The 27,261-nt window shown below is 58.9% G+C and overlaps 1 protein-coding gene across 2 annotated transcripts in view; it reads right to left on the bottom strand.

The window, feature by feature from the left end:
• Window positions 1–205: 205 nt before the first annotated feature.
• The window catches only part of WDR1 (WD repeat domain 1), a 40,947-nt gene continuing 13,891 nt past the window's right edge, over window positions 206–27,261 (bottom strand). The window contains exons 4-15 of one of the 2 annotated variants that reach the window (XM_060417674.1): window positions 23,069–23,216; window positions 21,681–21,861; window positions 14,628–14,705; window positions 14,161–14,241; window positions 13,591–13,824; window positions 10,407–10,496; window positions 8,759–8,913; window positions 7,271–7,358; window positions 5,329–5,439; window positions 4,118–4,291; window positions 2,279–2,423; window positions 206–1,178 (exon numbers count right to left, since the gene is read on the bottom strand). In XM_060417674.1, coding sequence (XP_060273657.1) covers window positions 1,072–1,178; window positions 2,279–2,423; window positions 4,118–4,291; window positions 5,329–5,439; window positions 7,271–7,358; window positions 8,759–8,913; window positions 10,407–10,496; window positions 13,591–13,824; window positions 14,161–14,241; window positions 14,628–14,705; window positions 21,681–21,861; window positions 23,069–23,216 — 1,592 coding nt within the window. In that variant the 3' untranslated portion in view covers window positions 206–1,071. Of the gene's footprint in view, window positions 1,179–2,278; window positions 2,424–4,117; window positions 4,292–5,328; window positions 5,440–7,270; window positions 7,359–8,758; window positions 8,914–10,403; window positions 10,497–13,590; window positions 13,825–14,160; window positions 14,242–14,627; window positions 14,706–21,680; window positions 21,862–23,068; window positions 23,217–27,261 lie in introns of both variants that reach the window. The other variant, XM_060417675.1, reaches the window with a different exon arrangement.

Below are 27,261 nucleotides of genomic sequence, written 5' to 3' on the forward strand. Positions count from 1 at the left end.
CATGGGGTCCCATGTAGCTTTCCATTCCCCCCCTCCACGTGTCCCCATCACACAAAGTCAGCGATCCACAGTGAAGAGAAAAGATATTTAATAATTTCTGTCTAATCTCTTAAAGCGCTCAAAGTATTTCCACAAGTGCAAGGGGAGGGCCTGCTCTCAGCCAGCATTTTACCAGTGATTCCGACAAACGCAAAGAGACTCCAAATCACCGTGCTTTATATACTTATTTTAATATCCGCACTGGAAAAGAAAAGGAAGGTGTAAATGAGGACGAGTTAGTTTACAGTGACTCCATCTTTGCCTTTTAAATTAATCTGTTCTCTCGAGGGCAGAGAATAGAAAGACAAGAAAAAACATCAAAGCACAAGAGTGAACTGGTGAGCAGGATGCCTCCCGTCCGGTTAACAAAGGATCCGAAGGCCTGGAGGCAGCGCAGTAAACACTGACAGGCATGGATTAAGATACACTGGAAAAAAAAAACAAAACCAACCCACGATTCCATTCCCAAAATCAAGCACAGAAACTGACAGTGAAACGCGGAGTTCCATGTGCGCCCGTCAGCCTGACACCTGCGCCACTTGCTCCACAGCATTGGCCCTGCTGGCCCCTCTTCTTGCAGGTACAGAAACCGGGAAGGACCCCGCAGGGCGGGTAGCACGAGGGGCTGCAAACACCCCGGGAGCCACGGGAGGGTCTGTGTGCTTTGGAGGCTCTGCCTCTGGAATGTTCTGCGCGGCAAGCGGTGGGTCTGAGTCAGGCGCCACACGTGGTTGAAGGTGCCCGCTTGATTTCCCATGTGCAAATGGTCAGGGTCTAAAGCTTTCAGAACTTGGGACAGACAGGATGGCCCAGCGAGCTGGCAGGTGGGCGGCGGGGGCCCCTCCCTCCAGGGGGCGGGGCCAAGGGTGGGCACGAGGTGAGGCCCCTCCCCCGGGAGGCAGGGTGGGCGGGACCGAGGTGAGGCCCCTCCCCTGGGAGGCGGGGCTGGGGCGGGGCAGAGAGGAGTGACAGAGGCGGAGCTGCATTCACCCCGCGTCCCTGATTCGGTCTCCGGTCGGTGAGGAGGGCTCCTCAGTAGGCGATTGTCCACTCTTTGACAGAGGCGTCGTGCGAGGTCGTGACCAGCGTGTGCTCGTCCAGCCAGGCCAGGCTGCTCACATGGTGGAGCCGGTGCGCATCTAGGGAGGAGGAGGAGGCGGCTTTTGAGCTCTGCGGCCACGGGGACACCCTGGGCCGAGATTACCCGCAAGGGTCACGGGAGAAACCCAACACGATCCTCCTGCTCAACCAGACCCCCTTGCCCTCTTCTCAGCAGGGGAGAGTCTAGGTGATGGGAGGGGCAGTGGCTGGGCTCCTCAGCACCTACACCCGTGCTGGGACCCCTGACACCTGGCAATTAGCAGGCAGCCACCCCTGGCTGCAGCTTCCTGGTACCAGCAGGGTACCACGAACCTCCCACAGAGGGGTGGAACTGCCCCTCCCCCCAGGGGTGCAAGTCTGTCTTTCTGTGCCTAAGGCAACAATATACAGACAACACACAGACAGTACACAGTGTTAATTCTGGTAGGACCAAGGCCACAATGAATAAAAAGGCTGAGAACACAGGCTAGGGAACCCTTGCACAGAACAACCTGACCTCAGGCCAGTGCACATTCAGTGACCTGTGACCTGCCCCCTGCCACAGCCCAGACCCAAGGACTGGACTTCCCACCCTCTACTCTGAGAGCTCCTTGCTGCATCTTGAACTTGAGTCTTCCTACAAAACCAGCACTCCTTCCTGCAATCTGGTTTTGCTCCGCTAACTCTGCTCTGCTCCCCACCCCCATCCTGAACCAAGGAGTAAGCCTGCCTGCACACCTCAGGACAGCCCACTGGTGCCCACCCCCCCCCACCACCACCTGAGAAAGAGCTCTTGATGGGGGGTGGGGATGGGGCCTGACACAGAACTTTTCTGAATAGTAGAAGATCCCATTTACATTCAACATAAAAGGCTCCCTGTTGGGTAGAGACTGAATGGAAAGGGACGAGAGGCCGCATGAGGTGGTGGGAGGTGGGGACACGGGGACAGGAGAACTGAGATCCACCCTGGATGGACATGGTTGCTGGATGGATGCTGGGAACAGTGTCCTCTGCACGTCCACCTGGACCAGCAGAGATGTTTGCTGGACGGCCAGGCCTCCCGAGGGGGCCACCTCCCCAAAAGCACCGAAGGGACCCTTAGGCCCTGGGGATGCCTCTCTGGAGCTGCTCGGGGAGCTGAGGTGGGTGGGAGCATCACCTTGGATCTTGACCCTGGTCTCAGGGTCACTCAGGGTCCACACGTACACCATCATGTCCATGCCACCCGAGGCAAAGTGCTCGTTGTCTGGAGACCAGGCCAGGCAGACGATCTTCGCGTGGTGTCCATAGAAAACGTTGTTCTCCTGGATGTGGATTGAAAAGAGGTGGCAGGTCAGGGTCTGGGCCAGAGTGAGTGGGCTTCATCTCACCTAAGTTCAGGCTTCTCACCAACTCACCGACCCCTCGTAACACCCCCAGGCTGCCCACTGGCTCAAAGGCACAGACAGGAGCAGTCCAAGATCAAGCAGTAGCCACCGCACCCCTCCCAGGACCCTGGGACCCTGGGGCTGTCCTCCTAACATGTATCCATGGGCCACACGTGCCCACTTGCCTGTAGAGCTCTCTGCCCTAGGGAGGGGACAGTCAGAAAAGTAGGAACAGAAAGCACGAGAAGGTCCTACTTGGCATGGACCGGGCCCTACGTGTGTATGGACAGAGGAAGTGGCTGCCCCCCAGACACACACCACTGCCCTGGAGCCCGAGTCGGATAGTGTGGTCTGCAGGCAGACATCTGTCCAGAGGAGCACGTGTCTACAGTGTGTTCCAGCCTCGAGCCGCTATCTTACCAAACAGGTCAATGTGAACAGAAAGTTAATGCTCTCTAACTAAAGGAACGCTTTTACTTCGAGTATTCCACCTTGTTCTTAATTCCTAGATTAACCATGATTTTCAAGTTTGCCTCTTTCATTTTTTGTTGAGTCTACTCTGCAGATTACTCAGCATGCTGTAAACTTGTTATATGCAAATGAAACCACTTAAGATGTGATAAACGCAGGATTTGATAAATGTGCTACTCAGGTGGAAGGAACCTCCTAGGAGGTGGAATGTTCTTTATGTTGACGGAGGTGTGGGTCGCAGTCAGAAGCAAAGCACGAGTATATACTTATGATCTCATTCATTCTTCATTATATGTAAATCTTACAGCTAAAACTAAGAAACCACCAAACTCTAGTCAATATGTGGGCTGATATACTTAATGGCAAAATGTACACTAACAAATTAGATTTCTAGATGGGTAATGTGACACAGTAAAACGGTAATGGCAGAATCAAGGTGGCAAAGTCTTTGGACTCTGCTATAAGTTTCAAAGCTATCCTAAGGGTTGGAAGTTGGGGGTGGGGGAGGTTGGCTTGGTGGGGGGACTGGAGGGACCCCTCCCCCGATCTGGCCTGCGGTCCAATCATGCCAGCTCCCTCACACCCAGAGGGTGACCGGAGCCCTCTGGAGTGCAGTCTCTTGTGAAACGGGTCTAAGGCTTCCTCACGCCTCCTAGGCCAGTGCCATCGGCTGTCTTACTCAGGGCCGGATGAGCTTCTGGGGTCCTGGCAATGGGGTCCTCTTTCACTCATCCACTGCCCAGGGACCACCCCCTACCCCGAGTGCAAGGCCACGTCTGGACGACCAGCACTCACACTTGGCAGGACTTTAAGTGGCAATGATATCCAAGAAAAAAAAAACCACCTAGCCTAAGCCCTTTGACAGAGAAGGTCCCAGAAGTCACCGGGCAATACCGCCGAGGTGAACCTACCAGCCCGATTTCACAGCAGCCTCGCTCCCACTCGGGCCCCTAACTTTTTGGCAACGTTGCTAGGAGCCCACAAACTGCTGGACAGCAGAGGAAGTCTCCTTGGCCCACGTCATTCATGCTCTGGGAGCAACAAAACCGCATGTCCTGTGCACCCGCCCCATCAGTGATGACCGGCGAGAGAGGCTGTGGACCCCTCCTGCCATCTGTGCTGCCTGGTGTGGGGCTGGGGCAGGCGGCCCGCCCACTCACCGAGTAGCCGTCGGCAACGCTGAAGACCGTGACCACTTTGCTGGCGTCGCACACGGCGAGGAAGGCGCCGTCGTGAGAAAACGCCAGGTCGGTCACGGGGCCCTTGGCTTCCAGAAGCTTGCCCTCGTCCTTCAGCGTGGTGCCCAGGATGGAGTAGAGGCGGACGTTCCCATCCTGCGGGAGGACAGAGGGGCTGCAGGTCACTCCCCTGACATGGGCGCCTGTGCCCACAGATAACACGTGCGCCCTCCCCCCCCCCCCCCCCCCCCCCCCACCCCACCCCCGACTCTCCCGAAGCCCATCCTCCTGGAGGGAGGGGCCCAAGTATCCGTAAGAAGCAGTGCTTTTCCTCCCCACCAACTGCTGCCCGGCTTGGCCACATGCCAGCTCAGGTACCAGGAGAACTACCCCTTTGTCCCCAGGTTACCAGAGGACACATCCTACAATCCAGCAGCAGCTCTGGTGGCTGGCTTAGCATAGTGGGCAGAATTACATGAAAAGAGGTTTAATTATCTTAAAATCACATCAAACTGTGGATCCCAGCCTCCCCAACCCCAATTGTGACGTGGGTGTTTGGGTGCTCATGAGACTGCCCTTTTTATAAAACTTCCAGTATGTTCCAATCAAGTGTCCACAGGCTGAGCTCTGAGAAGCATCTATACAGGTCTTAGGTCTCCAGCAAGGGCCCCTCGTCCAACCTGACCGTGCACTCAGCTTCACCATCTGTCCTGTGCCCTGTACCCCATGTCCCTCCCCGGCCCAGCAGATCCCCTCGGGCGCCAGGCTTCTCTCCCTGCTCTGTCCAGCCTGTCCTAGCAAACGCCCCATCCTTGTGGGGTCCTGGCACTTCTCTTCAGGGGCCAGGAGGTGAGGGGAAAGAGTGGATGTCAGGAAGTCAGACTCGGGGAACCTGAAGCCCTCTGGCGGGCGCTGCACTGCATAGGTGTGAATGCTCCCCTGTCCCCTCCCTGTGTCCACAAGGCTCCCCCAACTGCCCCCAGGACTGACGCCCAGGCTGAGGGCTTCCCTGCCCTGTGCCCCCAGCACAGCCCGCTCACTGCTGGGACCCTGGTCTCCTGGGGAGGCAGGGGGCAGCCCAGAGAGGTTCTCGCTGGGTGGCAGGAGGTAGCCTGGCACCCACACAGCCCTGACCGCCCTCCCCCAAATCACCCAAAGACCCCAGGGCAGAGGGCGTGGGGACAGGGCCTTACCGCGCCCCCGACGGCCACTGTCTCACCGCCCGGGTGCACAGCCACTACTTCGGGCTCGTAGCCAGGGTTGTCGATGCTGAAGCACTTCCTCTGGTCCTTCAGCAGAACGATCTGGGAAATACAGAAAGCGGTTGGAGCAGAGGCCCAGGACAGACGGCCCAGGCCCCATCTGGGGGTTGGGGTCGGGGGGCGGCGGCAGGACAGCACGGGGCGCCAGGACAGGGCTTCAGCAGCACTAAGTGGGACCGCCCGGGGGCCCCGCGGTGTTACTCCCTCATCAGCGTCAATGGTGATGTCCCCAACACCCGCCCAGACGTCTGTGTAAGCCATCTGCTGCTTCTGAACTTGAATTCCTCCAACTACACACCATCGGGCGTAATGACAGAGCTCTGCTGAGCAGACTGTCGGGGGTTTGTTGTGGGCTCTGCTGTGGGGTGGGGGAGGTGAAGAAGCCCAGGCGATGGGTGGCAGCACCCACCCTAAAATCTGCTACTGAAAACGCACCTGGACAAACATTCACCTGAGTCATCAGCCCGACTCAGGAAGCACCCTTACTGCCCAGCGCCCCCGACAGGGAGAGATGGAGGGCCTCTGTCCAGACTCTGGTTCAAGTCTCAGGGGTGAGACCTGAATGTGGCTGCTCCCTGACAGAGAATTGTGGGCCCCTCCAGCACAGTCTGCGGACCCTACGACTGGCCGCGGGGAGTTCCGGTCAGGATGCCCGAGAGAAGCAGGGGAACAACAGAATGCAACAGGGCAGTCATCACATCCGATCGCATGGGCCATGGGCTCCTGGGAACCTGAGGACGCAGGACTAGACCCTCTACCCACCAGCCCCTTCTAAGCAGAGCCTCGGGTGGCTCTTCCCCGAACCCGTGAGCTCTTCCCAGTGTGACTTTCTAGAAGGGCCACGTCCAGTCTTTCCCACACTCGCTACGGCGCTCCCAGCCCTCAATTCCTCGTGCACCCTCACTGGCCACCCTGCTGTCTACCGTAATTGCTTGGCAGGAGGGCTGTGTTATCTAGGACACACAGGAATCCACGCTCCCCGAAGCAATTAAGCTCCCAGGACGGAGGAGGGGTGGTGGATCCGAAAGACAGCTCTCCGGAGTGGGTCTGTTGCTCGTGCCAACAGGGGCTCCATTGCACCTGCCTCCTCCACCCTGAATGCTGGGACGCCCAGCCCCGACAGACAGCGTCTGCTGCAGAGCAGTGTCCTGGATAAAGTGGGTCAGGCCTGGGTCTCAGTCAAGGGCGGTGTGTTTCCGGAAATTTCAAGAAATGGCATGTAGAGACAGACCTTCACCGCCCTGAATGAGAACTCAGGCTGCCAGGGCTGAAAGAGCAGAGGCCTCGGAGGCCCGGGTGCCACCTTCCACCATCAAAGGACCTCAGGGAGAGAGGCAAAGCCACTCTCAGCCTCCTCACTTGCAGAGGTGGTACCAACAGCCTGCTGTGTACCTCCTCGTAACCCTCCCTGTGAACTGTAAGGGACGAGAAAACTAAAGCTCAGAGAGGGTGAGGAAAACGCCCAAAGCTACACAGCCAAGTGCTGCAGGGTTGGGATTTGCAATGAGTGGGCTGAGCCACACTGGCTGTGCCTCTTGTGGGCAGCAGGGGTGAGGGACCACCCCATGCAGGGCATCTGACCCTGAAGTGTGGGCTCTGACCAGGCTGCCCGGGTTCAAATCCCAGCTTTGCCCTTTGCCAGACGCAGCCCTGGGGCAGCTTAGCTTTTGTGCCTCAGTTTCCCCACCTGTGAGGTGGGGATGATGCCAGACTGACAGCACTGCTGAGGATTCAGTGGACACGTGGGAGGCCCTCAGCACATGCAGCGGAGCTCTCAGTAAAGAGGGGGAGAATGGCTGTGGAGGGACGTGGGGACCAGACACTGTGCAGTCAGTCCGGACCTTCTGGTCAGACCCAAGGGTGGGAGCCGTACCTGGCCAATGCACACGACCACGGTGTAACCCCCGGGGCCGACGGCCAAGCACTTCGGCTGGACGTCCAGTTTCACGACGCCCTGTCCGCTGTGGAGAGAAGGACGCATTAGTCTCCAGGGGTGCAGGGCAGGCACAGACACATACTCAGTGAGGACCATAGCCGCTCGGTGACGGGTGGGAATTCCACCCGATTGCGGCTGAAGGAGCCTCTGCCGAACAAGACATGAAAGGGAGGAAGCAAAGACTCCCCGACTCTTAGGAGAGAGAGGGAGTCGAGATGGGGGGCTGGGACGAGGGGTGGCGGCGACGAGGGGTGGCGGCGGCGAGAGATGAAAGCAGCACGTCCCGCGTCTGTGCCAAGGGCCACTCCCCCGCTGCCCTGTCCTGGGTCGGGCCCCACATGCACTGGCCAGAGACCCTGCCTGGCACTCCCTGGGTTCAGACAGAATTCAGTTCTCGTCCTAACCTCCCAAAGAATCTGGCTCGGGTGGTGAAGGATCCGCCTGCAATGCGGGAGACCCAGGTTCAATCCTGGAGAAGGCAATGGCACCCCACTCCAGTACTCTTGCCTGGAAAATCCCATGGACGGAGGAGCCTGGCGGGCTGTAGTCCATGGGGTCGCTATGAGTCGGACACGACTGAGCGACTTCACTTTCACTTCTCACTTTCATGCATTGGAGAAGGAAATGGCAACCCACTCCAGTTCTCTTGCCTGGAGAATCCCAGGGACATGGAGCCTGGTGGGCTACCGTCTATGGGGTCGCACAGAGTCGGACACAACTGAAGCGACTTAGCAGCAGCAGCAGGTTCAATCCCTGGGTCGGGAAGATTCTCCTGGAGGAGGGCATGGCAACCCACTCCAGTATTCGTGCTTGCAGAATCCCCATGGACGGAGGAGCCTGGCAGGCTACAGTCTACAGAGTCAGACACGACTGAGTGACTAGCACTTTCCCTTTCCCACCCTTCCACGGTCTTAACCATTCTCCTCCACAATGTAATTAAACAAACAAACAAACAAATATATATATGTAACTGGTACTTTTAACGGGATGGGTGAAAATTGTCGCCTTTACTTTTGGTTAATGGAGAAGGACATGGTAACCCACTCCCGTATTCTTGCCTGGAGAATCCCATGGACACAGGAGCCTGGCGGGCTACAGTCCATGGGGTTGCAAAGAGTCAGACACAACTGAGGGACTTAGCACTTTTGGTTAAAACTACAAAGACACATCCCAGAAAAACATGCACGCACAAACCACTTCTTAACAGATGGTAAACTAAGGAAAACGCCACAGAACTGAGCCAAGCGTGGTGCCTCCCAGGCTGGGTCAAAGGGTCCCTGCAGTAGGGTGACCAGGCCATGGCTCTGCCCTGGGTGCGCTGGTCGGCCCAGGCTCGGTAGCAGCAGCATGGGTCCCCTGAGGGAGACTGCCACCAACGGGCTGAAGGGGCGGGGGGGGGCGCATCTGGCCCCGGGCAGCTCTCACCTATAGTCCCGCAGCGTGAGGTTGGTGTACCGCACTGTATCGTCCATGCTGCAGCTTACCAGCTGCCCATGCTCGTCCACAGTCATCCTGGACACCTGGTTTGTGTGGCCCTTCCCAGCAAAGGAGTCGTTCTCCCCCGTCTCAGAATCCCAGTAATGTGGGGCAGGGGGTTAAGGAAGAGCCTGGCTTCAGGATGTGGTGCGTGCCCCACCCTGGGGAGGCCACGGCCCGTCCCCCATCCTGGGCAGCACATTAGGGAAGAGACAGTGGGCACCAGGCCGAGTGGACCTCTTTGTGCACATTCACCTCCCCATTTCAGGAAGCAGACGTTGTGATCAACCAGCAAGAAGGCACGCAGTGGGAGAGTCCACCCGTCTCTAGAACCAGAATTGGGCAGGTCGCAGGACGGTACTGTCCTGCCACAATGGAGTGGCGCCTCTGTCCGAGGGGGCTCAGAAGGAAGCCCTGCGGGGACCCCACGTACCCAGGCTGATGCCCCCTGACCCCCTCGCTCTCTCTTGCCTGCTGTCCAGCCCAGCACCTTCAGAGGGAGGCGGCCTGGGCCCCAAGGACTGGCTGATGGCCACCCAGGTGCCATCTGGCAACCAGTCCCAGGCTGACCGTCTGCTCGGGGTGCCTGGGTCTGAGCTGTTTTTAAGTTATGAGGCTCTCTTTTTATATCAACAAAGAAGCATCTTTGTTTGCACTGAGGCCAGTTCCACAGGAAGCTGCGGGCATCTTCTGCAGCTCATAGGTCTCAGGATGGGAGGCCCCCAACCCTGCCATGGATCCCCCACGAGGTCAACATTGTGGTGAGTGGACACCAGGGCTGGCTGGGGACAAGCAGAGAGGATGGGGTGGTGCCCGGAGTTGGGGGACACAGGGCAGGACCCCAGTTGTACCCTCTTTTCCTTCTGTTTTGAGGGGGTAGAAGGGGACGTCTGCCCTCCTCCCTTGGGGCTGCGGGGGACTGTTCCCAGGAGGGAACCCTACAGACCAGGCAGCACCATGGAGATGGGGGGAAGAGCAGGGCCTGGGAAGCCCCTCCAAGGGCAGGACAGCCACGGGCCAGGGGCTGGGCTGCACAAGGGCAGGCCTCTCACGCAGCCACGATGCCTCGCCGAGCCAGGCCCTGTGGACCACCCTTCCAACACTGGCCATCCTGAAGCAGGGGGGTTGGAAGGGCTGCCGGGAACATCTCGGGGGGACCCCAAAGGCCCGCACCGGGGAACAGGGCGTGGGCTCTGCCCAGCTCTGCTGTCGCCGAGTGGAAGCCACTTGAGGTGTCTGAGCTTTGCTTTTCCCATTTTTAAGACAAGGGGACTCCCCCCAACAGGCTCTAAGTCCTTCCGGATCCTAATGCACATGGATTCTGCTGCTCATGAGGGGTGAGGCCAGGACCAGGTCATGAACAGGGAAGTTCAGCAACCAAGCCCTCAAGGCTGCACAACAAGTGACCCATCAAGTGAAGGCCGTGACCTGGAGATGGAGGGCCCGAGTGTGGACCGGGCCACCTCTTGGCGACCCGGACCAGGCAGAGGAGCCCCGTGGCCGCCACCTGGCCAGCCTGGCTTCTGGCCCCATGGCAACAGGAAGCTCCCACACCTCCTGCCAGGGCCCGTGGAGCCAGCGCTGTGAGTCAAAGGATATTAATGTGTCCGTCGTGGCTCCCAGAGTAGATATAAGACTTGCCGCCGTTTTTATGCACCGTCAGGCACTGGATGGATTTGCTGTGACCCTGTGGAGGAGACAGATGGGCGGGGTGAGCTGAGGACACGCCTGTGTCCAGCCAGTGACTGTCAAACACTCGCCGCCGGCTAAGCCCCAGGGAGAGGCCACGGTCCTCCTGGGCCTGAAACACCACCCGCCGGCCTGGGTCAGCCGCCTGCTGCTGACCCACCCCCTTGATATCTGGGTCCCTCCCCACCCAGGCACTTAACCCTGACCTGCGTGGAGGATGGGGGTCTAGCAGGAGCCCCAGCAGAGTGCCCGGGTCTGTGCAGACTGATCCAGGCAGCCGCCCCTTATCCCCAGCCACAGAGGACAAGCCCCCACCCGGGGCTGGGTCTCCACGAAGGTGAAGGAGCAGTACTAAGGGCCCAACCCTCACAGAAGCAGAACCCCAGGGCCACTGGACGGCCCAGAGAGTCTCCAACCAGAGACCCAGCTCATGGCTCCAGCTCCGTCCCTGGCTCGTGAGGATTCTTCTCTCCTGAGTCCCCTACCCTCACCAGGGATGTGATCCCACAACCAGGGTGGTCCCAGGGTTGTGATCCCTCCCTGATCGGCAACAAAGAGGCCCCAAACACTCGTCTACAACCAGACGCCTGCTTCAAAGGGAGGCATTTAACCTCCTTTCAAACTGCTTCTGAGATGGAAAGAACCTAAGAGATGGGGTTTAATCACAGCTCTTTCCCCTCCTCAGAGGTAGCTGGGGCCCTCTGACCATCGCTGACTATTGCCACGACATGATGTGTGTACTATAAAGCAGAGACATTACTTTGCCAACAAAGGTCTGTCTAGTCAAAGCTTTGGTTTTTCTAGTAGTCATGTATGGATGTGAGAGTTGGACTATAAAGAAAGCTGAGCGCCCAAGAATTGATGCTTTTGAACAGTGGTGTTGGAGAAGACTCCTGAGGGTCCCATGGACTGCAAGGAGATCCAACCAGTCAATCTTAAAGGAAATAAGTCCTGAATATTCATTGGAAGGACTGATGCTGAAACTAAAACTCCAATATTTGGTGACCTGATGTGAAGAACTGACTCATTTGAAAAGACCCTGATGCTGGGAAAGATTGAAGGCGGGAGGAGAAGGGGACGACAGAGGATGAGATGGTTGGATGGCATCACCGACTCAAAGGACATGAGTTTGAGTAAGCTCCGGGAGTTGGTGATGGACCGGGAAGCCTGATGTGCTGTGGTCCATGGGGTCGCAGAGTTGGACACGGCCGAGCAATTGAACTGAACTGAACTAACTGCTCCTGGGATGGAAATCTAAGAGATGGGCTCCTTCCCCCTCCTCAGATGCAGCCGGAGCCTTCTGAGCACTGCTGGCTGTTGCCACAATGAGACATGTATCATCAGAGAAAGGTACACACAGTCCTCAGGAACCCTGAGTCCTTTCCACAGGGCAGCGACCTACGAGGCCTTACCGGGAGTCTCGCCCCATGCAGCCTAGGGACCCACACAGAACCTGTGAGCAACGGGATGCTCGAGGACTTGGCCCGCCCCATCTCGGGCAGCAAGGAGCCTTGCCAGGAGCCTGTGAGCACTGGGGCTCTCCCGCGCCCCACAGATGAATGCTGTGAGCACTGCGTGCTGCCCAGCGGCCGTGTTCTAACAAGCGGGCCCGCTCAGGTGATTCGATTCTGATGTAGCTTCCAGCTTGAGCCACAGGATCACTTGGGTGCACCTTTAAAGTACTGGCCCCTCAGAGCTTCCTATGGTCTCTGACTGCATCCCGACGGGGCTGGCCAGGCATCAAGCCCTTTATGGAAATTTCCAGATGACCTGAACGTGCACTAGGGTTGAGAAGAGCTCATTTAACTCCAGCCCAGTTCCTGGGCTCTCACCCATAGCCTGATGTCAGCACCAAACACCCCTCGGGATTCACAAGCTAGCCACACAAGGCCTAAGGAGGCAGATGGCCTGGCCTGACCCCTGCCTCACGGGCACGGTCACCCAAGCCCATGAAAGCCACCAGCTCACAGACTGTGGGGTGCACACACGCTGCAGGGTCAGGAGCTGGCAGCCCACGGACTACGGAGGACTGGGCCCCCGGGGAATAATCCCAGCCTCGTCTACACCCAGGCCGCGGGGCCCAGGCGCCTCCCAGAGCCTGTCTGCATGGCCCGAAAGCAGCTGAGCGAGCAGGGCGTGAGGAGGTGCTGACGTTCGGCCCCAGGGCTCAGCCGCAGGACAGGCAGCCGCTTGAAGCCTTGCTGTGGAGGCCCCTCCCTTGAAAGCATGGCTCACCCAGGGCTGCCAGGGCAGGTGTGGCTGACCCTGAGCACCCCACCCCGCAGCAGAAGCAAGCCCGTGGGTGGCAAAAGGGTCAGAGGGGGGCCCTAGAACACAGAAGTTCCCAGTCTGGCTGCGATTTCCTGAGATGCCACCATTTCCAGGGCTGAGGGAGGGAGAAGGCACGGCCCCACCTGGACAGGAGACTCTGGGCAGATGCTGACGGCCAGCTGGCCTGGGTGAGCCATCCCGATGAGATGAGGATGGGAGGCAGGGAAGGGGGGTCCTCTCCGTTGCCCCTAGTATCGGTCCCTGCTGCTCACACCGTGGGCCTCTGCCCTTCAGGGCTCCACAGGCTTCTCCAAGTCCACGTCTGCTTCCAAGTGCCCACCCCCACCATTCCCTGGTGCCCACCCTGCCCCAACCACACGGGACAAGTGCCTCCCCGTGCATTCTCACGTTCACACCCTGCACATCGTCCCGGCCCAGCTCCAAGGCCAGCTGGGCCCCTCACAACTGCGGCCACACCCCGCCACATGCCTCGTCTCAGGGCTCAGCATCTTCCTTGTCCTGCCTCATGTGGGGGACACAGCCGGTGGGCTCCTAACTGAGGAAGGCTGAGCCCCTCGGGACAAACGAGCCCCGTGAGCAGGGGTGAGGGCCACTGCCCTGAACGTCCAGCTTTCACAGCAGCTGAAGGGGATCTTGGCATCTGGCCTATCATTTCTGTTAAACTCACATCCCCAAAGCAACCCATGTCCTGCCGTTCCACTGGGCCTCCACCTCGTCTCTGCTGCCCCTTCTCCGGCCGGACGCCCACCTCCCCGCTGGGCAGCCCTTGCAGGCTGAGCTGCTCCCTGGCCTGGCCTTACCTTGATGACCCGCAGGGGTTTGCTGGGGTTGTTTTTGTCCAGGTAGTTGATGTAGCCAGACAGGGAGATGCTGAGGAGGTGGTCCTTTTGCCACAAGCAGCCCAGCTGCTGGTCCAGGACGTTGGAGCCCATGGTAAAAGTGTTGACAACCGAGTTCACGTTGACGTCCCAGATTTTCGAGGTTTTGTCTCCGGAAGCAGAGAGCAAGTGGGTACTATCAGGACTCCAGCTGATCTACTCAAACAAATGGTGGTCACGGGTCAGAGCATTCCACCGAGGGGGAAAGAGACTCAGATACCGGAGCTGTGTCCACAGCCCTGGTGCCTGAGCAGGGATGACAGCCCAGGAGGTGGTGGAACACGCAGGGCAAGGACAGGATGAGCATTCCAGCCATAGGCCTCTGTGGGCCATGGCACCCTATCCCACGTGACCTTGAAGGTCTCTGCCAGCACCCCTGCTCCTGACCCCTCATCTCAAGCTTCCAACTTCAACCCACATATGGACGATGACAAACGCAGACAGGCCCCACCATAAGCACAGAGCAAGCTGTTAACACGGGTCTATACTCACAGCGTAAATGCCGCCGTCATGAGCCTTGCTTCCTCCCAGCGCACACACTTTCTCTCCCGTCTTCCCATCATAGATGAAGATCTTTCAGGAAATACAAACATGCGAATCACGTATGTGTGTATGAACACACGTATCATGCGTGGGTGTGTATGCCCAGACGTCAGTACACTGACTGAGCTCCTCCCACTCATCCCCGCTCCACCATCAAGAAGAGGGTTGACAACTGTGACTTTACAAGAATTCATCAAAACTGGATGAATTTCGAGCTCCTTTAAAAGGAGACCGACAGAGAGATGGGGCTATCACGCTTTGTGGACACAACCTCAAACTGAGTCGCATCCTAGGAGGAGAAGGGAGGGAGCTGCCCATTGAGACCAGCTTCACTGAGTCTGTCTATTCTGAACAACCAGAGGCCCAAGAGATGAACAAACACCCCTCGCTCCCCACCTCCCGGCCCCGGACCTTACCTGGCCATCAGCACTGGCCGTGGCAAATCTGTTCCCGTCGGGAGAGAATCGCACGCAGTTGACGAAGCGGCCGTGGTCCTGCAGGAAACGGGATGGTTAACCAGGGATAGGCAGCTCCGGAAAGCCCTCCACGAGCTCTGAGGCCCAGGACCACCATGCATGCGAATGCCCGTCCGCAGGAGCCCTCCGAGCTCGGCAGGAGCCCCAAGCGTACACGCCAGAAGTCTGGCTCAGCCCCCGGCCTCAGCAGGGCCCATCTCTGCCTGCCAGGCCTCCCTGTTGTGACGTACACGCTCCCCAACCTCTGCTGACAGAAACGCGCCCCTCCTTTCGGCTCTGAAGCCCACTCAAGCTCAGAACCCCTACGCTTAGTGAGGCGGCTACTGTGAGGCCTCGGTCCTGAGTCCCTGGAGCCTGGCCCGGGGCCCAGCACACAGCAGGCGCTCATCTAGGCATCTGCTGAACAAACGAGGTTTTAAAGAAATTAAACAGTGGTGATGACCTTCCTGGCAATAAGAGTCTGAGGAGATGTGACCTCCAGAGGTGATTCCGTTACCTAAAGGAGTAAATGAAGTCAATCTTTCCAGGGTCAAGAAGGGTTTGCATCAGAGAGTGATCCTCTGAAAACCCCACAAGCCATCAATCCGGAGCCCACCCCCCCCGCCAGCACGCATGAAGCAACAGGTGTCATCCGTTCTCCTGAAGGTGCACAGGTCACCTGCCCCCGGGGCCACAGCCGCCCCACCTGCAGGAAAAGCAATTCGACTTAACGCAAATCCCAGCCACCGCCCAGGTAAACCACTGATAGTTTTAAAGCCTGAGCTGCTGAGTTAAAAGGATGGGTTGACTTGTCCTGAAGAGATGGCTTGAAATCCCAGGACCTGTGAACGTGACCTCACTGGAAACAGGGTTAGATGATGGCCCCTGAGGGTGGGTGGGCCCCTACCCAACACCACGGGGGTCCTCCTGGGGGGAGGGAAATCTGTATTCAGCGCAGACACTGGGGGACCACGTTGAAAGCTGTTGCTGAACCACAGAAGACGCCGGGATTCTTGGCCTCCGGAGAAGAATTCAATCTGGGCCAGAGATGAGGCTTGATTGCTCAGAGCTTTTGTGTAATAGAGTTTTATTAAAGTATAAAAGAGACAGACAGTGCTTCTGACGTCGACATCAGAAGGGGGGTAGAAAGAGTACCCCCTTGCTAGTGTTAGCAATGGAGTTACATACTTTTAATTAGTTATTACAGTGAATCAAAAGAATGTCTGGAGGTTGTAAAGACCTCACTAAACCCACTCCCATAATTTACATTTTAAGATAACAGGATTAGCCAGGTTTTTTTCCAGAAACTGTCCTTAAGCAGGATACATTATTGTTATATAATGCTAAGGAATGTAGAGGGGAAAAAATTTGTCCTTTTCTCTTCCTTGAGAATTCCAGACCCCTCTCTCCTTGGGGGTCCCCTGGACTTATCAACCTGCCTAGGAACTGACTCTCAACACGAAGATGGGGGCAGAGACTGGGTTGCGCACCCCCCACCCCAGGATGGCCTGTGTTGCTTTTTGTTTATCATGTCCACTTATTTTGCTTCTCAGGCCAACCTTTCCGGCTCTCAGGCTCGCGTTCTGAGTTAGTTGGAGAATGGCCGTCTCCCAGCGGGCTCGCGACCCATCAAAATGAACGAACTTTCCAAACTGGGCCCTCTGACTGCCCTTCCCCGTGACCGCGGCTCAGTCAGCCCACCACTTTGAGACGCCCTGGGGAACCTCGGGTACCCTTCTCTCCTCAGGGGACACCCAGGCTCCGAGTGGCCCGGGTTCTGGGAACCCAGATCTCCGGTTTCCCGTGCAGAGCGCTGGCTCTCGGCCCTGGACAGGAGGCAGGCAGGCCGGCTGGCCAGCTGGGCAGGGAGCCCGGGGGTCAGATCCTTAACTCCCCAGGCTCACAGCCAGCGGCCTGCCATCCCCAGGGCTGCTCAGGACGAATGTTGGGAGGGCGTCTCTCAGTCCTCCCAGAACCACCCCGTGGGAATGGAAGGATAGACAGGCAGAAGCGGCTCCTCCTGCACGAGGTCAAAGGAAAAGCAACCCAACCACTGCTCTGCACGCCTGCCCACATGTCTGGTCCTCTCTTCCACACCTCTACTGGCTGACCCGCCCTGCTGTTCTGGGTTCCTGGGTGGTGAGGTGGACGAGGGAGAGGGGTAGGCCAGCCCCCCTGGGTCCCTGTGACTGACGCAGCATGCCAAGAGTGCCCCGCGGTGAAGCAGATCATGGGGCCAAAGTGGGGGCTACGCTGGGGGGCGTGAGGAACATGCTATGAACCAGTGGGACCCTGGGTCACCCTGCAATGCCATCTCGTCCAACTCTGGGTACCGTGGTTCCTTGAAACAGGACTAACCCCTCACACACCCAGCTCAGAGGTCAGCACAGTCACCAGGCCTCCCCCCTGCCTGCCTGCCATCCTCAACACCCCCGGCCCTACAGGGACATCACACGTGTGGATCTGTCTGTCATCTGTTGTCCCACCCCTGAACCAGGCAGGCTGCCGGGCAGGGGTCAGACTGGACAGGGCAGACATCCCCCCGCCCGGGGACCAGGCGCTGTGGCTTTAGAAAGTCTCCCTGTCAGCTTTTCCTGCCACTGAAGCCAAGAGCCCAGATGAGTGGGAGACTGATGTCTGCTCCTGAAAATAGCCAATTTAAAGGGAGGAACAGTGAGCAGACCATTAACCAAAAAAAAAAAAGGGGGCTAAAAATAGCCCGTTTCATGGGGAGGGGAAGGGAGGCCAGAGGACGAAGGAGGATCAGGCTGGGGGAAACATCATGGAGGGTTCAGAAGACGGAGCTGGGCTTGCGGGCCCCAGACCCCCTAAGGTCCTGGAGGGGCGGCACCATCCTGCAGGCTCCTGGGGTGCGGGTCACCCAGCCTTAGGCGCGGCCAAGCCAGAGCTCTGGTTGGGGCAGTGTCAATGGACCCTCCCAAGAACCTCCCCACCATAATTACCCCCCACCCACCCTGCTATTACTTGTGCCCCATCATTACCTCCCCCACTGTCATTATACCCATCATTATCCCCCCCATCACTGCTGCTCCCCATCACCCGCCCCCACCCCCCCCCACGACTGAGAAACCCAAGACGGGAGCCACCAGCAGTAATTAGGTAATGCGCTGAGTCCAGCCACTGACAGGGACACAGAGCCCCTGCGTTCCACGGAGCTGACCAGCCCACCAGCTCGGGTGTCCCCAGAGCCCGCCCGGGCTTCACCGGCCTCAGTGGGGTCTGCAGCAGGACACCTACCTGCACGTTGAAACCCTGGGCTACCTGCCCCTGATCCACGTCACAGGCTTGCAAAGGAACCAAATAGCTCGGATGCCCAGGCCCACTGCCCCCACACTCCCTGAGGGCAGCAGGTGCCTCCGCAGTCAGCACCCCAGGAGTGGGTGTCCATCCTGACCTGGAAGGCTGCCTTGCCCCCTTCAGCCCACTACCCCCTCCCAAACCTGGTTCCCTCTCCCTCTGCGAGGTCAGGACCCTCTGCTAAGTGCCTGGAGGGGCAGCACCACGTTCCTCACCCGCCTCTCCAATCGCCCTGCGCAGACCTGCCCAGAGTGACCACTGGACCTGATGGGAGAACGAAAAGGCTCCTTCGAACCCTTAGGCCACTGATCATCCACGGAGCTTGGCTTGGTCACCCCCTGCCCCACTGACCTTCCGGCATGACCCCCATGGACACGCACACAGCTTTCTGAAAAGCTGGCATGAGTGTGTGGTGGTTAAGGACAGCTCAGGTCACCGGTGTGCCCAGGCCAGGGCCAGTGCAGAGCAGGCACCTGAGACACGCTTGAATGCAAAGCTGTTTCCTGCCCTGTCATAAGGACACAGGAAATCGCAACAGCCCGGAAACCTCACACATTCAAGCTCAAAGTTTACATGTCTAGGAAGGTGATACTCACAATCACAGGAGACCGAGGCTCTAGAAGGAAGTGCAGCTCAGGTGCCAGACTCTGCAGCCCACCTGGGCGAAGGGGAGGCCAGGCGACCCCTCCTCAGCCAGGGTGTGCTCTGCTCTCAGAGGCCTGGGGAGATGCAGTGGGCAGTTTCCAGTCCCAGATCACACAGCCACAGTCTGACAAGCGGTCCTGGGGCAAAGAAGGCCCCCAATGCTTCCTGCTCTGAGCCATCATTTCATTAAGCACACATACTATGGAATGGACCGTGGACACAGTCACAGAGGTGTCTGCTCCAGGAGTGCCCACCTGCCCACCCGATGGAGGCAGAAGTAGAGGCTGGAGAAGCGTGGAAACTCACCAAGGCCACAGGTGGCCAGGTGCAGACACACGGGAGCTAGAGATGCTTAGCGGGCCTGTGACCACACATCCAGATGCTCCTAGCTCAGGGATGCCCTCAGCAGGAAGAAGGCCCTGTGGGAGAGGCAGGGATGGGCAAGGGCCACCTGCCCTCTTTTCAGGCCACCCGGAGGGCCTCGAAGGGGAATCTAAAGCCCTGGGCACAGGACACTGCTGCCCACAGCCTCTGTCGCACAGCTGGTCCCCTGGACTCTGGAGCCACTTCCCCAGGTGGGCTGGGGTCAATTTCGGGGGGAACTGGAACTGCAGCACCTCCACCCCGTGCGCCTGCAGCCTCTCAGCCCATTTCAGGTTCAGACAAACAAGGACGGCGGGCCGGGCAGGAACCTGGACCGTCTGCCTACAGTTGGGCATGACTCAGCTTTGTCTCCACTCTCGCTCTGCCAACAGGAGAAGGTGGTTTAAACAAACCCTGAACAAGAAGGAAAAACAACAGGACCCGTGCGCTGCAGGTGGACGGGCAGCCACCCCACGTGTTCTGTAACACTGCTTTCCATCCACCTGGGTCCAAGCCTCCTGGGAGTTGATCCGGAACACCAGTTACTCCTTTTTTGAGGCAGCAACTTGAACTCGACCCCTCTGGGCTCCTCACGCCCACGGCCCCTAAACGTGGTCAGGAGGAAGATGGCAGGAGCTGGAACGTGGACCAATGGGCGGCCCTCATGTTACAGATTCACGCTGGGACCGTGAGGGTCAAGGCCAGGTATACACGGAACAGTCACAGGCTGACCTGCTGTCAGCCCCTTAAGAGACATTTTAGGAGGGTGTGGGGGACCCCAAGCGTCTTCCTATCCTTTGTTCGAGGCCAAGTGAGCCTGTTAAGCCCAACAGCTCCTCATGGACACTCACACGTCCACCAGCGCCTTTCCTTTCGCCCCAGCGTGGGGCTGTGGATGAGGGCTGGCCTCACCCTGTTACCAGGGGGCGCTCAGAGGCAGGGCCAGCCTGCTGGCTGCAGAGCTGGCCAGCTGAGGTGCTGGGCTGCCACCCAGGAACCCATTCTTGGTCCGCAGCCCCTTTTGATCTCTGACAGGGGTGAGGAGCACAGGCTCGGGTCAAGTCTGGAAAGAATCCTGGGTCCACTTACCCCTCCACCACCACTGAGCTGCTGGGTCTAACCTACATCTGCAAAGAGCAAATAAATCCTTGGGTGGGTTGGGGCGGGGGCTGTGGGGGGTGGAGGGAAAGGAGCCCTGTCCACCCATAGCTCAGCCAAGTAAAAACAAACACAACGTGTGTGTGGGGCGTGGGGAGCTGGGCGGGCTAGCTCCACGGGGTGAGCTGGGAAAGCCTCTGGTTGCCACGGAAACCTCCCCCCTTCCTCCGCTGGGCACTGTGCAGGAAGCCCAGCTACTTGACTCAGCATGACTCATCCGTGCTCCAGAGCACCTTATCCCGCTCCGGAAGCATGACCTTGAGCACCACCCCACCACGACCAGCAGCCCCAGGGGCCAGCCTCTGGGAGGTGATGGGGGGTGTCATGAGGGACTCCAGGTTGCCCACCCTGAAGGGCAGAGGAGCCGTGCCCACTGTGCCTCCCAGGCAGCCAGCCAGAGACCCTACCTGGGGGCCCTGGGATAAAACTGACCTGCTTTACCATGAAGAGGGAATCTGGAGAAGCCCCTCTGCAGCTGGGCCGAGACCCACGTACAGAAATGCTGCCCACGGCCCGGGTCCTGTCCCCAGGACACCCCAGGGGCCCGCCAAGAACCCCCACCACTGTTGGACCACGCCCTGCCCGCTCTTCATGACTCACGGCGTCATCAGAGTTTACAGGACTCCTCAGCGAGCCACTAACATTCTGGACATGTCCCTGGACCTTGGCCAAGCCCAGCTCAGCCGCCTCCAGGGGACATAGCCGGCAGTAAAGGGCCGAGTGTCCTCCACTCTGCAGCTCAGCGAGGTCACGCCCACGTCTACCACCAGGGCTGACGGCCTTGCAGTGTTTTCACCGTGGTCACTGTGAGACTCACAGGTGGGCCGTCTGCAGCCAGGTGCCCTTCCTGCTATACTCCAGCCTCAGTCCCCCAGGGCAGGGAACGAACCTCGTGGGCCACTCTGAACCGGGGAGGGCGCTGTGCACAGCCCAACTCCATGGCTAAAATGCTCTCATGCCCATGTCCCATGCCCATCTTGCAGATGGATAAAGTGAGGCTGAGAGAGGGTCAGGCCCACGTGCAAAGCTGTGGGGACCAAGGCCCTGCAGTCATTCCTACAGAAGGCTGTGTGATTCCACTCAGCGTTTAGAGCACGCCCCCACAGGCAGAGCACCCAACTCTGCTCACCACATGTCACCTTTCCAGTGTGACCCTGCCCTCATCCATCTCCCAGGAGGTGCCGGAGGGAACAGACCCAGACATCCCTGGAGCTCACCTCCTCTGCCACACTGGTGGGCCTCACACTGGCACAACCAGAGGGCAGGCTGCCTCAGGCCTGGGCTCCCCTAACAGGGCCAGGACACTCGCCTGATCAGAGGTGTGCCCCCTGCCCAGTACACACATGGTCCCAGGGTGAACCTGCTACCCGCCCACCCCCGAGTGCTGGAACCATCACCCAGCGAACCTGGCATGAACACTGTGTACGCGTGACCTTCTGCCACCAGCATCTAACAGGTCTAGATTCTGCTGGCTTCATGCACAAGCCACAAAGCTCCCCCTAAAACCACCCTCCAGAGACGCTCACTTACGCCGATCGTGAACTTGAACTTGAACGGTGGCCCCTCAAAGAACGCGGCGCAGTTGTCATCGCTGCCGGTCACCAGGCGGTACGGCCGGCTCTGCTTGATGTCCACGCTGTTGATGACTTTGTTGTGGCCCGTGATCTCACCCACGGAGGAGCCGCTGTCCCACAGGAAGACGGCTCCGAACCTTCACCCAACGAGAGGAGCCACAGGAGAGAAAGGTCAGGCCTTGCCAGGTCACTGGGACGGGCAGCTGTGTCACTAGCGACCAGGGGCAGGGATGCCGGCGGGGTAGCCCTGCTCACGACTGTGCATCACACGTGCTCCCAGAAAGAACCAACACACCAGCAACCCGGCTTCATCTGAAATGCGGGAGAGCTACTGGGAGCGGCCCCGAGGGGCCCCGGGTGACCGTGTCTTACAGCCCAGACTCAAGGAGCCCCCCACGTGAAGATGCCTCAGAAGCACTGGCCGGCCGAATGGCTCAGGGTTCACCAGTTTCACGAATGATTTAACAAGGGGGTTGGGGGAGTGATGGGGGGTGGAGGTTGGAGGTGGGGACCAGGAAACACACCAAGTACCGGCCCCTGCTCACAACGAGACGCCGCCCTGCAGTCAGCGAGCAGTCGGCAGTCAATGAAAACGTGCTGTTTGCACTGCGAGCTATGACTCAGTGAAGAAGGAATCAAGACCAACAGGGATGACATAAGAGAGGATGGAAGGATGAATACCCATCAGGATACCCGTTAAGAGAAAGCCTGAGGAAGGGAAATGGAGACAAGTTCAAAGTGCTGGACCGCAGCAGCGGGGCTGAGGACGGAACCCCGCCTGCGCCTGGAGCCAGACGTCTGGAGCAAGGTCCAGACCCTGCTGGTCAGCGGCACTGCGAGGGCAAGCAGCCGCCCAGGGCCACCTGCCCGGCATCCTCCTCCCAAGTAAGGCCGTGCGGGGTGCGCCCACCTGGCGATCACATCCAGCCTTCCACCCTCGGCAGGTGTGGCGGTGAGGAAGCTTCGGGGAGGAACCCCAGTAAACACTCTAAGCAGCCCCCACGGTTTGACCTGCTCCATCTCCCTGTATCTAGAACGCGTGCGGGACAGCACGGGTTCCAGGAGGCGAAGGGCCGAGGATGTCGGAACAAAGGAGGTGCCTGGGCCCAGAGACAAACCCGGGGGGGGGGCCTCCCCGTGGTGACACGCGGTCTTCGGATGTGCACTGCTAAAGCCAGCCCTGTATTGAAGGCCCAGCACCCACAGGACTCATCACGCACCCTGCCACCCCTGGTCCGAGCCGCATCGACGTCACTGCAGCCCTCCCACCGGGGTGCCCAGGAGAGAAAGCCAAGCAAGGGACATGGACGAGGAGAGGGGGACGGGGGCAGAGGCCAGACTCACTTCTCCCTTCCTTCCCCGACCACGGCGATCCTCTTACTGTCTTCTGTCCAAGCAATGTCCTTGATCTTCCCAGCGAAGGGCTGGTACTCATACTTCAGCAGGTGCTCTTTCTGCGTGGTGTCCCAGATCCTCAGCTTCCCAGACACGTCTGCGGGCACAACGGGGTGGTGAGGGCCACGCTCACCTCGGGGCCAGGGCTGCGTGGGCTCCGGGCACACCATGTGGCGCTGCCCGCGGTCCCCAGGCTGGTGGGCTGGCCAGAGGCGCAGTCATCCATCAGGTAAGCAGCACTCAGACGCCATCACTGAGCCCGCTGCCTCTGTGAGGACCAGCATAGGGTCCCAGCATTTCCCCAGGGATCACGGGCCCTGCACAGGCCATCAGGAAGCCCAGGGACTCACGGTGGCACCCCCCGAACCCTGGAAGCAGTCTGATTTATGACTGTATTCCTTTCCTTGAAGAGGGTCGAACTGGCACACGGACTCAGAGCAACTTCCTTTAACACTTAGGAGCTAAAGATCCTCATTTGCAAAACAGGACAATCCTAGTGAGGCTGTCTCTCCTGTGTGGGCGCTGTACTGACCAGTGGAAATGAGGGGTGCTCCTGTGCCCTACAGGCCCTGCTCGTAGAGACAGGCACCCTGCCAGCACCGGTGGCTGAGAGCCTCCCGGGAGACGCACAGGTCGGGGCTGGCAAGGATGACACTCCAGGCAGAACCTGATGCCAAGCTGGTTTCTCACTGCAGTACTTGCGGCTGATCAGTGATAAAGCATCACCGCCTCCCTGCCCGCCTCCACCCTGACACCCAGTTCCCAGCACCAACCCTGACACGCCCCTTCCCAAAGGAGCAGCAAAGGCGGAGTGTTTTACATGAACTCTCACGGCTAGGAGCTCAGCCCCACGTGGGTCGGGGGTGGGGGTGGGGTGGCGAGGGAAGTCCCATCCCCCCAGCAGTTCTGTTCACCCTGCTTCCAGGATCCCTGGCCGCTTCCCTGAACATGAGGTCCAGGGGAACAGCTACTGTCTCCTGTTTGGGTCCACTTGAGGGTAGGCATCCCCTGCAGACGCGACCCCTGCCCCTTGCGGCTCTGCAGGTCTAAAACACCCCCTAACGACTGCACCCGAGGTGGGATAACCAGCCACCAGAGAGCTGTTGTGCCGACGAAGTGAGTCGACACGTGCAAAGTCTCAGACCAGCCCCCAGTCCGCTGCAGTCTAGATGAGTTAGTCTTTAACTGGTCAGTGGGTTGCCTAAGGCTCTGCAGAGGTCACTGGGGACCCCGCCTCTGCGGGCGCACACCCGGGGCTCCCGTCTGGCCGTGGGACAGCTGGAAGGGAACATGGGCTTCCCTGTGAACAGCACGGATGAGGGGGCCCTGGTCTTTGGACTGGTCCAGCGGACAGCCTGGCATGCTGCCCAAGGTGAGTGCAAAAGCTGACCCGAGCGAGTTAAGCCCCTTAGCTGAACCCACGGTCCGGCAGGGAAAGGCAAGAAAGGGGAAGAGGCCGGAGAAGGGAAAGGTGTACTGCGTGTGCAGGAAGGACACGTACACCAACGCCCGTGCTCACATGTACGTGTGTGCTCACATGCACCCATGTACTAGGCCGTGCAGTCCCCGCGCTCAGGCCAGCCCAGGGTGCTACACGGAGTTATGGAGAACACAGCAGCGTCTGCAGCACACATCAGAAACAGTCTCACCCCTGGTCCCTAAGACAGCAGAGCTGCTTTCCCCCTCCCCAGGCTCAGGGGGGGACCGCCTGCCCTGCCCTCAGCTCACTCTCCCCTTAACAGGCCTGGCATCACAGTTCTTCTCCACCACCTGCCCCCCGACCCTGACTTGGACCATCAGCCTCCTCTGATGGGCCCTGCTGGTACATTTAATTCTTTTCAGGAGCACTTGGGCTGGAAACAGACAGAGGGGTTAGAGAACAGGCGTGGCCCCATTGGCTGAGGGCAGCCCTAAGCGGGTACCCCTGGGGACCAGGCCCCTGCACTAGGCCATGGGGGTATAGCACGGACCAGGCCCCTGCTTGCAAACACAAGCACGCATCCACGTGCTGCGCTCACAGGGCCCCAGAGCAGAGACCCACAGTGCACGGGGGCAGACAGGGCGGGCCGAAGGGCTCCCTCCCTCCACAAGGCCTCCTTCCACCATCCGGAGAGGGTCTCTCCCCAGACAATAAGCTGCATCCAGAAAAGAAACAGGATCTGCTCATGGTGAGCCTGTGCCCCACACTGTGTGGGGCTCACACCAGCATCACTGTGGTGTCAGGGGTGGAAACCCCTATGCAGCCCCAGCAGCCTGGGAAGATCCCCTAGAAAGGTAAATCAGGCCCTGGAATGGCTCTACCCTGAGGACCACCAGCCAGGAGCGAGGGTCCCCAAAGGCATACACTGCTGTCTGGTTTAGGGGCTGGGGGACTGGGCCCCTCACCCAGGCCTTCCGGAAGGTTCGATCCTTTACCTGAATGTGGACCAGCCAAACTTACGGGGATCTAAAGACTCACAGATCTGAGGCTGGATCCCCGACTGGGAGTGACCACAGGACTCCTGAGGTCCCGGGCCCCCCAACCCCACCCTGGACATAGCAAGTGCTGGGTAACCCACTTTAGCCAGAGAGCATGGCACCTCTCCAGCTCCATACTCTACACGCAACACTATCTTTAGCCCAGAGTACTAATCTCCGCGCAGTACATGTTTCCTGGTCTTCGCTCCATTCAAAGGACCAGCTTGCTAGAAACGTAAAGCACACCGCCCACGGCCTGCCAGCTAACAGCCCCACCCCACTCACTTCCCCACCAAACCTGGGAGCTTGCACGAGAGGGAAAACGTGAGATGGAGCCTTTACTTCTGCGGACTGTCCTTTGCAACGGCCTCTGTACCAGCAGGCGAGGACTGTGCTTCCTGCTGGTTCAATGACCTGCCCCGGGACCAGAGGGCAGGCCTGGGCTCGCGAGTGATTCAGCAGCCGGGCTGCGGCTCCCAGCACCAGGCTGCTGAGCTGCACCAACCATACTCCTCTCCCGAGAAGACACATTTCAAAAGGCACCAGGGCCAAATCCTGGGCTTTAAATGAAGAGGCATTGTGCTGGCAAGCAAAGCAGGGCCAGCGGGGGTGGGGAATCACAGGGCTAGAGTAAATCATAGGATATAAATTAGAGCAAGTTTTACAGATGGAATCAAGAGTAGGTCTAAACATACAAATCATTAAGGGCCCACTTCGTGCCAGCTCCTGGCCGAGCCCCACACACACAACCCTGGGTGGCTGGCATCAGCTGTCAGCGAGCACGCCTCTCACCCCGGAGTGTCCCAGAGTTTCAGGCACAGACACCCAAGCACACGCATTGCTGCCTGGGGTCCTCCCCAAACCAACCTGGTAGGAACTAAAGCTCCGGTTTACAGACAAGGCAGTTAAATCAAGGCCCAGGAAGGTGAGTTATTTTAAGGAAGGTTTGCAAAGGTGGGAGGACTTCCCTGGAGGCTCAGCGGTAAAGGAGACTTGGGTTTGATTCCTGGGTTGGGAAGATCCCCTGGAGAAGGAAATGCCAACCCACTCCAGTACTCTTGCCTGGGAAATCCAAATCCCATGGACAGAGAAGCCTGGCAGGCTACAGTCCATGGGGTTGCAGAGACAGACAGGACAGAGCAACTAACCAACAACACAGCTAGGAAGGGGCAACCCCTACAGGGACAACTCGACGCCGCCTGCCAGGCACAGAGAGGGCAGTGTAGACGAGCGGCCACTGGTATGTACGATCCCTGCCCTTCTCCACTGGCCATTACTCCGTTCAGCAATTTGCTCACTTCCATCCCTCTCCGGGGGGGAACTGACAAGGCTCACATCAGCTCATCCACTCGGCCCTTCCTGGGGCCTGAGACCCGGCTGGGCGCAGGCAAGGCTGCCCGTCAACACCTGCTGAGTGTACGAGCCGATGAATGAATGGGAGACGCGGGGGGAGCCAGTCTACCTTGTGTGCCCCGCCTTCTCAGCTGTAGACACGACCGCATCGGGGTGAACCCGCCTCCTTCACCACGGTCACCTCATGTCCCTCCTCTTGCCCAGCCTCCCACTGAGTCACACGAAAGTCCGGCTGGAGGGAGCCAGGACCCCGACCGCCCAACAGAATGAGTGCTTGCCTAAGGCCAGAGCTGTGCTCGGTACAGGGCAAGGGGCAGCAGAGAAAGGCTACA

The sequence above is a fragment of the Ovis aries genome, chromosome 6 (assembly GCF_016772045.2).
Source record: "Ovis aries strain OAR_USU_Benz2616 breed Rambouillet chromosome 6, ARS-UI_Ramb_v3.0, whole genome shotgun sequence".
NCBI classification, from domain to species: Eukaryota; Metazoa; Chordata; class Mammalia; order Artiodactyla; family Bovidae; genus Ovis; species Ovis aries.